This window comes from Ochotona princeps, chromosome 1 (assembly GCF_030435755.1).
Source record: "Ochotona princeps isolate mOchPri1 chromosome 1, mOchPri1.hap1, whole genome shotgun sequence".
Taxonomy (NCBI): domain Eukaryota; kingdom Metazoa; phylum Chordata; class Mammalia; order Lagomorpha; family Ochotonidae; genus Ochotona; species Ochotona princeps.
The window spans coordinates 128411332-128424973 of record NC_080832.1 but is presented as its reverse complement, the minus strand read 5'-3'; the positions used below and the strand labels follow the sequence as shown (position 1 = coordinate 128424973).

General features: G+C 54.6%; 1 protein-coding gene across 1 annotated transcript in view; it reads left to right on the top strand.

Annotated features, from left to right (window-relative positions):
- Nucleotides 1–9498, top strand: part of GMPR (guanosine monophosphate reductase) — a 34453-nt gene extending 24955 nt beyond the window's left edge. The window contains exons 6-9 of the mRNA XM_004593103.3: nt 1293–1399; nt 4618–4660; nt 6264–6423; nt 9113–9498. Coding sequence (XP_004593160.1) covers nt 1293–1399; nt 4618–4660; nt 6264–6423; nt 9113–9293 — 491 coding nt within the window. The 3' untranslated portion in view covers nt 9294–9498. The remainder of the gene's footprint in view (nt 1–1292; nt 1400–4617; nt 4661–6263; nt 6424–9112) is intronic.
- Nucleotides 9499–13642: the final 4144 nt, after the last annotated feature.

Sequence of the window (13642 nt, the reverse complement as noted above, 5' to 3'; positions counted from 1 at the left end):
GAATGTGGGCGGGTTCTGCTCAGCAGCTGGGGGCAGGCCAGGAGGGCTATGTAGGCTGCCCTTCTCGGGTTTCTCTGCTACAGCCAAGCCTGAGGAGGGCAGGCTTCCTTCTTTGTCTGATCTTGTCCCTTCAGACCCACAGGGGAAGCAGGTGTCATGCAGGGCTAGCAGGAAGGAGGGGAGGGTCACAGCTTCCCTTATGCTGGCCGTGGCGTTGCTCCCTGGAGGATGTGAGATAGCGCTGAACCTGCGGCCAAGCAGTGAAGACAGGCATGGGGATGACTTGTTCTTTCTGGAGTGCGTGCTTGCTTCCGGTGGTTATTTCTAGTGCCGTTGCTACGTCCTGGGCTCAGTGCTCAGCGGTGATGGATGCGGTCGCTGTCCGGCAATCAGACAGTCGGCATCCTTACACAATTAATGACTTACTGCCTGCTCTCGAAATAAGTGCTGTGAAGAACCACTTCCCCAGGGCGGTGACATTCGACAGGAAACCTGAAAGATGGGAAAGGCTGGCCTGGGTTGGGAGGATGGGTCCAGAGGGAGGTGCTTTGGAGACCAAGAACATCGTGTACCAGGAGTCCCTGAGTTGGGGAGAGAGACTGCAGAGTGTCAGCGCTTAGCAGCAGGCAGAGGCGGGTCGCAGGTGGAGATTGGTCCAGCCGCCCTGACTATAATGTGTGGCAAAGAGGCCAGAGTAAGTGCCTGGCGAGGCTCAGTCCAGATCTGACTGGGAGATGGCAGCCAGGATTGGGGCTGGGAGGGGAATGGGCAGATGCCCTGTCCTGCGGCTCTCCCCTGGTCTTGCCTGATGGACTGGCAGGGAGGACTTCATGATCCTGAGGGAGGAGCGGCCAGATGAGGACAGCAAGTTCGGGAGGAACACGGCGGGGGCGCCGTTTGCTCTTGGCCCCACCCTGTGGGACTTGTGTCTTGTAATTGCAGCTCACAGGCAAGGCTTAGCGGGGAGGGGATTTGCTCAAGCCACAGGTCCAGAAACTGCAAGGTTCTGAGTGGGGCCCCTTCCAGGAGAGTGTGCCTGGAGGGGTAGAGGTTAGGGGAGGTGACAGGGCGGCCCCTGGGTCCTCAGCTGATGACGGCCATGAGGGCTCTGGCAGGGGCATCGTGTAGCCGGGTCCAGTGGCTGCTAGGCACTTCTGCTGGCTCCCTTACCTAGGAATGCTCTCCCAGGGTCCCCAGCATGCAGCTGTGCAAAAGTGATGGTGCCCATTCCATGTTGCATTCTGTTCCTGCCTGACTGACCATCCGTTCCCGGGATCTCTTCCTCTGCACAGGTTCCGTGTGCACCACCCGCACCAAGACGGGGGTGGGCTACCCGCAGCTGAGCGCAGTGATCGAGTGTGCGGACTCTGCACACGGCCTCAAGGGCCACATCATCTCTGTAAGTGTCTGGAAAGGGGCCCCAGGATGACATGGGGTGGGATGACTCTGGGGCCCCCGGACGGCGGGGTGATCAGGGCTGTGCCATTGCGTCTGTCTGGGCTTGACTCTCCAAGTGTGGGCAGTGGGTCCCCCAGGTACCCCATACTCAGCCTGTGACCTGGATGAGGAAGTGGGCTGGGGCTCCCATCCCCACCCAGTGCACCTGACCTGAGGCTGAATTTAGCCACTCTGACAGTGTGATGCACCAGAGAGCAGCATTCATGGCAGCTGGGGAACTTGGTGATCGGGCCACGTTCATTCAGCCAGGCTTCCTCTGCTGGAGCCTGAAGAAAAAGTTCTCTGGGATGCCGGTTGGGCACACGGGCCTGGGATGCCCATGGTGTAGGATGGTAGCCCTTCAGATCCCACCTGTGTGTGCCGGGGTTGTTGTGTTGTTGGTGAGGGATTGCCTAGAGGGGGTTACGAGTTCAGGTTCATGGACATAGGTAGGAAGTGGACTCTTGGTCAGTTTGGTCTGTCTGGCCAGCCCAGTGTCTTCAGGCTCAGAGTGGCCAGGTGCACTTGTCTGATGGGGCTTCACGACCAGGTTGTTCCCACGTGCTGGTTGTCTTGAGCCTGTTGGTGTTTCGGATCCTGCGACTTTCCTCCCCGCTGTCTTGCTTGACACTGGCGTTGTCGATTCAGTGCTTTGTGCCATTGAGGCTCAGGAGCATGCGCGTATGCGAGCAGCAGGTGCATACGCCTAAAAGACTGGCTCTGAGCTGTGTGTGCTCACCTGGGCCTCAGCGGGGGGAACCACTCAGGAACCCTGTACCAAGGTGAGCCTTAAGGAGTGACCAGAGACTTGTTTCCTTATGACACAATTATAGATTTAAACATTGATCAAATAATACAACTTTGTTGTTATGAGGCTTGAAAAATTTTGCCGACAAGATAGGTGTAACCTAGGCAAAGCTAGAAATGCAAAGAAACATTAAGAAGAAAAGTGATACTGGGTAACCATTGATTCTAATATTGTTCTGTATTTAAAAGGTTGTCTTTTTTTTTTGAGAGTTAGAGAAGCAGGGAGAAAGAGCCAGAAAGAAGATGGTCTTCTCCTGACTCAGATGTTTGCAATGGCCAGGGTGGGCAGGGCTGAAGCCAGGAGCCAGGCATGTCTGGGTTTCAGGGGGCGGGGTAGAAGGGATCCGATTGGTTGAGCCCTCTACTGCCTCCCCAGCTCAGCATTAGCAGGAGGTTGTGGTCAGGAGCCGGAGCTGGGACCCAAACCCAGGCACTCAGAAGGTGAGGAGTGGGGTATTCACTGCTAGACCTAACGCCTCTTCTGATCGTTGTGTGACCTCAGGCAAGTCACTCCATCTTTTCAAATCTCACTTTCCCCCCACCTATAAAATTATCAGCTTCAGGTTCTTAACGATGTGTAAATGGAAAAATGACTTCTCCTGCCCTAGTATAGGTACTCAAATTCCTTTTCTCTCTTTCATGTTCTCCTCTCAAGTGTTTTTAATCAGGTTTTTAATCGAACTTGCACTCACGTCCCACATACCTTTTGTGCTTAAATATAAAGTGGTGTAAATGGCGGTTCAAGCCCCTGCCCACAATACCTGCCCTGTGGCCAGTTACTATTTTGCCAAGACAAGCTCTGTGTGCAGGTAAAAGTTTGTGTCTTAGGTTGCCGGAGTGTGCTGCTAGCTCTCTCCTGCCTGAGCGTCCGGAACTGCTTTTGGAAGTTTCCTGTGACTGTTGGGGGAGGAGCAGGCTGCTCAATATGACGACATCCTATGTAGCAGGGTCACACTGGGTCGGATGTGCAGTGTGGCTTGTTCCGTCCTTGCTGTCCCCACGTAAGGGCGTGCGCAAACAGCATGCAAATGGAAGGTGCTGGACGCCCAGTTCTGTCCCTGCAGTAGACATCTTGGTGCAGCCTGGGAAGGGAAGGGCTGGCCCGGGGACTGAATGTGTCTCATTCCTTCAGCCATGTGGAATTCTTAGGACGGGCAGGAACTACTCACAAGTAAATGAGCAAAGTGTTTGGTTTTCCTAAACATTCAGAATGACACATCTTCATCTGCTGCTTCCAACTCCTAATGGCCACAAGAGCTACAACTGGCCCAGGCCAAAGCGAGGAGCCTGGTCTCACACTTAGCAAGGAGCTGGCCTGGCAGTGGAGCAGGTGGGGCTAGCACCGGCACTCCACAGGCCGCAGCTTAACCTGCTGGGCCACACTGTTGTCCCCAGGAAAGTGTGTGGATTTTCTGGAAATCGGATGGGCGGGGACCCGTTTTCATGAGAGCGTGAGTTGGATCTATTTGAAGCTATTGGTTTCAATCCCTGTTGTGTGGAGCTAGTTTGGTTAGAGGTAAAACATTTTCCACTCGCAGGCCAGGTGTGGTTGTAGCCTGGAGGAGAAAGGAAGCGGGCACGTGAGAGCTGGCAATATGGAGTCCTGTTTAGTCTCGCTGTGGAGGCTCTCAGCTGGGAGCCACCCCGGCACCCCATGGTGCAGCGAAGCTCTGGGGTGCTTCTGCTCTCTGTTCTCGGGAGGGCTTGCTTGCAACTTCCTGCCAGCGGTAGCTCTAGGGAGCCTGCATGTTCTGTTCCTTTCCAAAGCACCCACAGTGTGGGCCCTCCCCAGGGACAGGCACCTCCCTCTGAAGCCGTGGGCTTTCTCCACGACTCACCCCAGGGCTCCTCCTGCTCTCCCTGGCCTGCCCTGGGAGCCACCCTGGCTGCTGGCTAGGATCCCGGCACCTGCCTTTTCCATTGAGCTTCACCACAGGCTACACTGGGAAATCACAGCAGTCAACAGCCTGGGCATCTTGTATTGTGTGTGGGGAAACCCAAGGAGCGCTGCGTCCTGGGCCAGGTGCAGTGGGCACAGCCCCAGAGCCACACCTGTGCTCTGGGCAGCCTGAACCAACACTGGGTTGTAAGGCGACTGGGATGTAATCCACCAGATCAGCTAGGCCTGGTTCTGCATAAGGCTTATCTCGGGCCAGGTAGAGAGGAGGGTCACTCCCCAAGGGCCAATCCAGGGTAGGATGAGGCCCCCTGTGCTCTGTGGGCCCTGCTGCCTCCTGGCTCCTGGCCAGAGGTGCCCATGTCCTGGTGTGACTGGGCTGAGTGCTGCCCACCCATGACCCACAGAAGAATGGGTGGGTGCCAGTCCCTGCCCTGCTCCCACTCATGCCCTCTCCTTATCTCTTCCCTCTGAAGGATGGAGGTTGCACGTGTCCAGGAGATGTCGCCAAAGCGTTTGGTAAGGCTGGCCTGCCTGCAGGGGAGGGAGGGAGGGAGGGAGGCAGGCGGGCAGGCAGGATCTGCTGCTCAAGTTGGGGAAGTGCCAAGCCCTGCAGGTTGGGTGTAGGGGAGACACCTGCAGGTGAAGTAGGAGGGGAAACCTTGGGGGAAAGATGGCTGTGGGGTCAGAAGAGCAGGAGACTGGAGGCTCCCTACAAACGGAGCAGCCTTGGGAAGGGGAGAGCCTGCAGCAGTTCCTCTACCTCCCACGAGAGGGCAGCTGTGCCCTCCGCAGGCCAGGCGGGATACTGCACCACTGCAGGGGACCTGGGCTTCCTGAACTTAAAAAGGGAGTTCCCAGAGGGCTGCTGGCCTTGGCACAGCACACTGCATTTGGGATGCCAGAGCTAGCCAAGGGCTCCACAGGGCTATGTGAGAGCCAGGGTGTCCAGCTGCTGTGTCCCCATTGTGTTTGTCTCATGGCCAGACCCCATTTGATGGTCCTTTTTTTTTTCTGGGGCAAGAAGGGAAGCTCCTTTTTTAGGTGGAAGGTAATTTTAAGAATTCTGTTTTTCAAGATATATTAAAAAGAAACTTCTTAACAGCCTAAGGAGCGCCCGGGGCAGCAGCAAGGTTGCAGGCATGGGACTTGGTCCTCCTATGCCTGGTACCAGGGAATATCTAGCTTGTCCATTTTGCAGTGGAGGGGACAGGGTCCCCAGGAGCTAAAGGAATATCTAGGGCACCCAGGACCTCTGCCAGGCGCTGGGCTTCTGGCCCCGTGCTCTGTGTATAAGGATTCTCAGCCAAGGGTGCTTTGTCCCTTTCTGGAGTGTGGTCTCCGCAAACACACATGCGTCTTCCCTCTTGGGTTTTCTAAGAAAGCTCATGCATGTGCTGTGCCTGGAGTGGGACAGTCCAAGTAAGACCCCAGCACGCTGGGAGGAAGGGACAGGGGGCTGAGTGACTCACACGGGGCAGCTGCTGCTCAGGCCCAACCCGGCTTCCTTGGCTGTGCGTCCTGGTCATCGCCATGTGCCCATCTAATGATTGCAGGGGACTGAGCTTGGGGCTGTGCCAGCGGGAAGGCTCCTGAGGAAGGTGCCAGAAACGCAGGCAAGGAGGAGCCACACGCCCCAGCCCTTAGTATCGCACTTTGCTGTTAGTCACAATCCTACGCGTTACTACATTCATAACTTATTTGTGATCTGAAAGGCAGATTTACAGAGAGACTCATTTTCCATCCACTAGTTCACTCCCCACATGGCTGCAACAGCCAGAGCTGAGCCTGTCTAAAGCCTAGAAGGCGCCTCCTGGCCCCCAACATGGGTAACGGGGGCCCAAGGACTTGAGGGTCATTCCCTGCTATTCTCCCAGCCCATAAGCATGGAGCTGGACCAGAAATGGAGCCATCTGTATGAGTGCTGGCACCACAGGTGGAGGTTTCACCCACTATGCCACTGGTGCTAGCCCTCGTACTTTTCACCACCCACCTTGCCTAGGTTCCGTTTTCTCCTCTGCCTCCAGGAAGGCTGGTGGGAGGGAGGAGAGACAGGACGGCCCTCTGAGCATTCTTTTTCCCTGACCGCTTGCTCTCTCTCGTCCACACCCTGGGTACCCAGGAGCCGGAGCCGACTTCGTCATGCTGGGCGGGATGTTTTCCGGCCACACTGAGTGCGCGGGAGAAGTGATCGAGAGAAACGGCCAGAAACTGAAGCTGTTCTACGGGATGAGCTCAGAAACAGCCATGAAGAAACACGCGGGAGGCGTGGCCGAGTACAGGTGCGGGCAGCGCAGAGCTGAAGGGGCTGCGGCCGGCGTGCACGCGGGCAGCTTCAGGGTGTGCGTGAGAAAAAGCTGGCACTGGCTGCTGGGTGCTTGTATTTCTCAGTCCCATCTGCCCACTCACTCATTGGGAGTACGCTTGCCCGTGTCTAATAGTGCCAGTTTCTTACATGACTCCCCAGACCTGTCAGGTGTGGTGGCAACACGTCGCCTCGTGTTTGCAGATGAGTCTAGGCTGAGCCGAGATCAAGGTGCGTGAGGTTGGGGGTGTCTTGAGCCCCCTGTTCCTGGGACGCACCGAGCGTGGGCCCAGCCTGTCCTGCAAGACGCTGAACTTTGGCCTTCACCTGCTTTAACTCCTGCACCCTTCTCTCTCTCTGAGGACCTAAGTGTTTTCAACAGGGCTGATAAAGTATTTCCCAAATTCAAGGTCCTCTGGGCCTCCCTCGTTTCACTTCGATAGGAAACTAGAAGTCTGGCCTAACTTGCCCACATTTGTGGGCAGCGCAGGAAGGAGGGGGAGTGACCTTCCGCAGTTCCCTGGTCGGGTTCTAGTGGGCTGGCAGCCATCCTCATTCCCTCCAATGCTTCTCTCCCCTGGGGAACGGACGCAATGTAGGGGACCCCGTCAATCTCAAAACAAGAAATGGGGCTGGCCTTATGGCACAAGTGAGCCTGGCTGCTGCCTGCCCCGCCCGCATCCAGCATCAGGGCGCTGGTTCAAGTCCCAGCTGCTCCACTTCAGATCCGGCTGGCTGCTCCTGTATCTGAACTGCTGTAGGAGATTTGGATGGAGCTCTGGGACTGGCAGCTCTGTGGGAAGTGAGCCCTTGGCTGGAAGATCTTTTTCTTTAAGATTTATTTGGAAGGCAGAGTTAAAGAGAGGGACTGAGACAGTGGAGAGAGATCGGCCATCTGCTGATTCACTCCCTAAATGGTGCCTGGGGCCCTGTCGAGTCTGCCACCTGAGTGCGGGCAGCCTAGGACTTGGGTCATCTTCTGCTTTCGCAGGAACCTTGAAAGAGAGCTGGATTGGAAGTGGAGGAGCTGGGGCTCAGACCACTGCCTACAGGCCCTGGCTGAACCCGCTGTGCCACAACACTGCCTTCATGGAAAATAAGAAGTAATTCATGACTACCCCAGCAGGAGGTCCCCCACATGGAGACTGCTGGAGGAGGCTGCACAGTTGGGCAGCAGGCAGGTGGTGATCAGGAAGCTTACTGCTGAGCTGGTACCCGCTGTGGCCTCATATGGGCCCATGCACTCTCTCCCCTTGGGGGCAGAGAATGGAGCCGTGTGGCTGCGAGGCTAGGCTAAAGAGTCTAGAGGATCCATACTCGCTTCTGGAAGGAAACAGACCCTTGACCGAAAGCCACTTATGCTCTAGTTTCTGTCCAGTTCCCTCCTCTTAGCAGGTGACAGCCCCCCCCTCCAGGACCACTGATCTCATCTTGAGAATGGGTCCTCACCGTGACACCCAAGGGTTCCTTACGGCCTTGTTATGTGTGCTTTTCAGTTCCTTTCCTAATCAAGTCTCCGATTTTACAGATGAGCACTTTGCGCATCAGCAAAAGATGACATCCTCTGTTAGCCTAGAAACAGGAAGGCTGTGGAAAACGTCATGGCAGGCACAGGGTCTCCTCTCTGGCCGCTGAATGTTGAGACCAAGCCACACTGGGTGTGGTTCGTGACCTGGGCATCGCGAGCTTGGCGTTCTAAGCCATCAGCTGCTAGGGAGGTTTAAATACCCAGGTTTTACATAGGAGAGTCTTGCATGTTCAGGGAACAGGAGTTAGCACCCTTGTAAAGTTTCACATGAGTTTCTGATTAAAAGATGTTATTTTCCCAGCTGAAAAACACTGAAGTTCCAGAATGTTCCAGATGGAACTTGCCTAACTTTTAGTTGTGGACTGAGTGAGATTTTTTTAAGTTTCTTCTACTAAGCCCCTATAAACCCAGGCCTGGACAGCATCTCCATTTGGCAAATGGGGACCTGGTGGTGGCTCCTTCGTGGCTTGTGAGGGAGAGGGACAGGGCTCAGCCGGGGTGGTTTGTCACTGTCTGGCGGTCACCTGCCACATTCTTGGCCTTTTGGACTTGTGTGGCTTCTCTGGTGATGCAAGATGCTCGCCAAGGCCCAGAAGCCTCTGCTGAAGGCAGTGCCCAGTTCTACCCTGATCCCATAATGTCCTGCGGAATAGATGCAGCCAGCCCTGAGGGCCCAGGGATGCAGGCAGGCCAGTGGGAGGGAGGCTTGTTTGGTTTCCAGGTAACCCGGTGAGCCCTACGTGTTTGTTGAATCTCCTGCTGCTGCTGGTGTCGTTCGGGGACACTCAGTTTCTGATACAGGGCACGCAGCCTAGAGGACCATGCTCACAGCCTTTGCTGTCAATGTAGGAAGTGGCTCCAAGAGACTGCATTGGAGGCTGCTGTTCGGATGAAGCTAGAACAGCAGGGGCGAAACCAGGTGTCCACTGTGGGGGCAGAGTGCAGTGCAGTGTGGGTCTTCTGGGCTCCAGGGCAGCTTGCACTGAGGGTTGGGAGGAGGGATGTCCCCATCTTGAGTGCTGGCACCATCTACTGGGTCCTGGGGTCAGAGGGTGGCATCCAGCTATGCCAGTGTCTTGGGGTAAGAGCACGATAGCTTGGAAATAACAGCTGCATTGGGCACCTCCTTTCCTTGCAGGGCGTCGGAGGGCAAGACTGTGGAAGTGCCTTACAAGGGGGATGTGGAGAATACGATCCTAGACATTCTTGGGGGGCTGAGATCTACGTGCACCTACGTGGGGGCTGCCAAACTGAAGGAGCTCAGCCGGAGGGCAACGTTCATCCGGGTGACCCAGCAGCACAACACCGTGTTCAGCTAACCTCCGCAGCGAGGGTCGTCAGCTCCGGGGGGAAGCTCCCGCATGCACCTGCTGCTTCCTCCTGCTCCGGCAGTTTTGGGGTTCCTCCTGTGCCTTCTGGGGGCCCAGGGGAGGGCCCTGAGGGAGCCCAGCTGCCAAGAACTTCCTTGTTCAAGTCACCACCTGCACCCTTTTTCTTTTTTAAAAGAAAATGGTTTCACTTTCATATGATGCTCTTATCTTGATGCCTGATTGCATGCTGGAACCTGCATTTGCAGGAGCCAAGTCACAACGGGGCCTTGGCATTTTCTGCCTCCCTGGCAAGCAAGTGAGATGCCCGTTCCCCTTGGCTCTCAGTGGATGAGAGGAGGGGAGTAAGCTGGAGTTGGACCCACTGGCAGCCCTTCCCTCTGGCTCTTGGTCACCACGAAAGGCTGAGTGAACAGTGCAGCATGAGGATTTGTCCCTCATCTCCAGCGTGCCAGGCTGTTCTGTTTCTGCCAAAACCTTTGCCATGTGCCTTCCAGGAGTCACCGTCTCGGTGCCACTTCTAGGTCACATCCCTCTCCTGGGTTTTCATTTAGTTTTGTTTGGACCCATCCCCTCCCTCCTCCCTTTGCAGTCTCTGCCTGGCAGGCCGGCTGCCTTGAAAGGAGGTGTGAACGGTCCTGAAGTTGGGTGGGTTGCTTCGGCCAGAGGTTATCTGCCAAGGCGTTAGCAGGTGGTATCCTGCTTAGAGGTGGCGGGAGCTTTCCGCAGCAGCGCCCTCAAGGGCATGGGTGTACGAGCTTTGTTGTGGAGGTGCCTACACCCAAGAGAGCCACACAGGACAGCTGGGTGGGCGGAGACGAGTGAACTGGCTCTGGACACTGCCCCACACAAAGGCCTTGGCAGCTGTCTGGGCACAGTCCATGAGGACTGGCCGCCTCCTTCAATGCACTGAGCACGAGGGCTGGAGAGTTGAGTGCTTGTTAGCAAGGCCAGAGAAGCAGGCACGGGAGGAGTGTGTTTGCAAGTGTGTGGTGGCTTTAGGGAGGAACTCCTTCCTGGTGATCTCCACGAAGAGCCAGCAGGAACTGCTGGAATGCACAGTGGGCTATGGAGGGCCTCCCATCCGCCTGCACAGGCGCAGTGCAAGTTGCCTTCTGCTAGTGGGACAGAAGGGGGAGGTTTCATGCTGGAGTCCATGGGGTGGTTTGCTTTTCAAGCTGCTTGACTACAAACTAAGGGGAAGGACAGGCGGAAACCTTAGGGCAGACTCGGATGACAGTGCGCCAACAGTTAGCAAGGGAAGCTCTTTCAGGACCGTGTCCTCCATGCCCCTGCTGGTGTCCCCACTGTCCTTTCTTGGTCAGGTCGGGCTCCTGCGCTGCGCCCAGCGGTCACCGTCAGGTGGGGTGGGGAGCTCCGTGGGGCCATGCTCCCTGCAGGAAGGCATGCCGCTTCATCCCTTGTGCAGGTGCAGGCTTTGTACGCAACGACCTTGCCGGCCGCTTCAACAAGCGAAGGCAGATCCCTTATAATTCCAGGTTCTAGGGAGATGGGCAGCCGGGTTGTTGTCAGGCCAGAAGCACCTGATCAGCGTGGTGTAGCCAAAGCTCTGAGAGGATGGACAGCTGCCATTCCATGCGTTTTTCCCTGGCAGAGGCCCTGCTGGAGCGTCCACCTCACCTGGACCACCCCAGGACCCTGAGGTTGCATCTGGTGCCTGGGTGGAGCTTGGTGCCATTCACCCTAGGGTGGCTGTGGTCTTGCACTTAATGGTTGCAAGGCCCGTAGCCTCCCCTCCCCCAGAACAAACGAATCTAACTTTTCCCTTAGCACTTTTTAAGAACAAACCACCTTAGTTGAGAAGGCAGTTACAGAAAAGGGATGAAAGAGTTATTCCATCTGCTGGTTTACTGCCCAGTATGGCTGTTGTGCCACGCTTAAGCCAAGAATCTAATTCTACCTAGGTCCCCCAGAAGGGTGCAGGGGTCCAAGCATTACCAAGGAGATGAAGCAGAAGCCAAGTAGCTGGGACGCTTACGCTACATGCCGATCCAGGGTGCTAGCAGGTGGTAGCTTCGCCCACAGCACCATGGTGACAGCCCCTAGAGTTCAGCATTTTAACCTGTTGAGGTACCACCACCATTAGACCCCACACTTACCAGATCTCAGGGGAAGCCAGAGTTCAGACACCATCACCGGACTTGCCCACAACGTGCTGGTATGTTTGTCCAGCCCGAGGAGGAGACCTTGAGGTGCCCAACCCTCCCACCCCCCGCCCTGCCCCTTACAGACTGCTGTGGGGCTCACCTGCCCACCACTGGTTTAAGGCCTGTACTACCACACACTAACACAGTGTGTCAGGGTCCCAGTGCTGTGACCCCAAGGCAGTTCTGGCTGGATCCTCCCCAACCCCCTAACCTGTGCACACTCTGACGCCAACAAAAACTCTGCTAATAGTTTCTCAGCAGGAACCACAGCACACAAATGCTTTCTACCCCAGACCCCCCACCAGGTCCCAACAAGACTATGAAGGATATGCCGAAGCTGCCACCGGGACCAGGGGCCTACTGGTCACAGCTTGCAAACGTTTGTTGTGTAAACTGCTGTGGCTTGGACAGGAGACGTGAACTGGACAAGCCATGGAGCAGTGAGTTGTGTGTGCCTTTAAGAACCCTTTCACCGTTTCCTCTACCACCTCTTTGAACCCAACAGAAGACAGACCCATTTGCAATTGGCACTGTTATTTTATTAGTACGAGTATACTGAAACAATAAACTTGTACTGGTATACAGACAATTTATTTAAAACAATTTTGTTCAAATTTTGAATCAAACATTGTTTTATAATAATGAAATAATTTCTACCTAGAAAACCTGCAAGCACCATCAAAGAAAGGGACCATAAAATTCAATAAACAGACTTGAGTGTATCCTACAAATAGACACACCACGATTAGAAAATAGAATATGAATTCTTCCATTTTTTTTAATATTTGTTTTTAAAAAAGCTAGTGCAAGTACAATATTTTTACACTGGAATTACAGAGTATGCACGCATATGGAAAAAAGTTCTCCTGTCACAATAAAAGCTCTTAACTATGTATGCACTTAAAGTTTTCTTTTCAATAAGGTGCAAAACATTCCTTCCCTTATCTCCTCTGCACTGGCCAGGCCAGTCTGGTAACGCCCTCAGCCCAGGGGTCTCTTCCCCCGGCCTCTGGGAGGCATACAATTGGAGGTTTGGGGCAGGTAATAACCCTTAATTAGAACACCCAATGGGGCTAATGGTGGACATGGCTTTGGGGCCGGGACCCTGCTGCTGCTGAGAAAGGAGGCCCCTGTCTCCTCAAGCGGCCACCACAAACACACAGAACCCTACCGGTACACCTCCTTCCAGCAGACGCCTAATGGATTTCTGCTGGGAAGGAAGAGTCCTGGCCAAGAGGGAGGTGTCAAGTTCAAGGTACACGGACTAAAGCCAATTCCCCCACTTTTGTGTCCAACCAAGAGCAGGTAGAAGCCCGTGCACTGATCTTGTGGGTTCCTGTTCGTGTTAGACCACACCTGTCAGTATCCCCTTGGCCTTGGTCATCCCGGAGTACTGTGGGTTCTCTTGGTAATGACCACTGTAAACAGTGCCTGCCCTGGAGGCCTTCTGAGTAGTAGCCACGGAAAAGGAGACAGGCTGGGGGGGAAGGGAGTGGGTGGGGCATCCGCAGAAGCCAACTTGATGGGGGAGAGGATGTGGGTGGGACAAGTCTCCAATGTATCTGCAGTGAAAAGACTGGATTCCTTTCAGAGAAAAAAAGTTTATGGGCATTCTTAGAGACTCTTTCTGGATAAAGATTACCTGTTGGCCAAATGCACTTCATTTTAATACAGTTGAACCATCTGTAGGCAAGTCATGGGGACATGAAAAACAGCCTGGGACAGGTGGATGTTAGCCCTGGGACAGGTGGATGTTAGCAACCAGAAGAACTGCACCCAGCCATAAGGGCAGCAAGGGGATTCTGAATGTGACATGGAGGTGGGCTTCCTAGCAACCCAGAGCTGTCCAGTCTGCTACTGTCCAGCTTGATTTTAGGACAAGAAGATCACTTCTAAAAAGTTGCTCCATGTTCATTTTGGCCTCTTGAGAAGGAAAAAAAAAAAAAAGCGTTTTATTGGAATTTGTGGTTTATGCCCCCAAGTTTTTTATTTTTTTTGTCCCCACATCACAAATCCTGTTTTCCTGGTAACTAGGATCCCTTGTTACAAACACTTCATGTTCAGGGTTATATTCTTTGGGTTTAGACGAACAAGAAGTGCTGAAAATGTCCAGTGTGACTCCAGATGAATAAGAAATTGCAATGGCTTAAGCGCTGAGACTGTGCGGGGAGC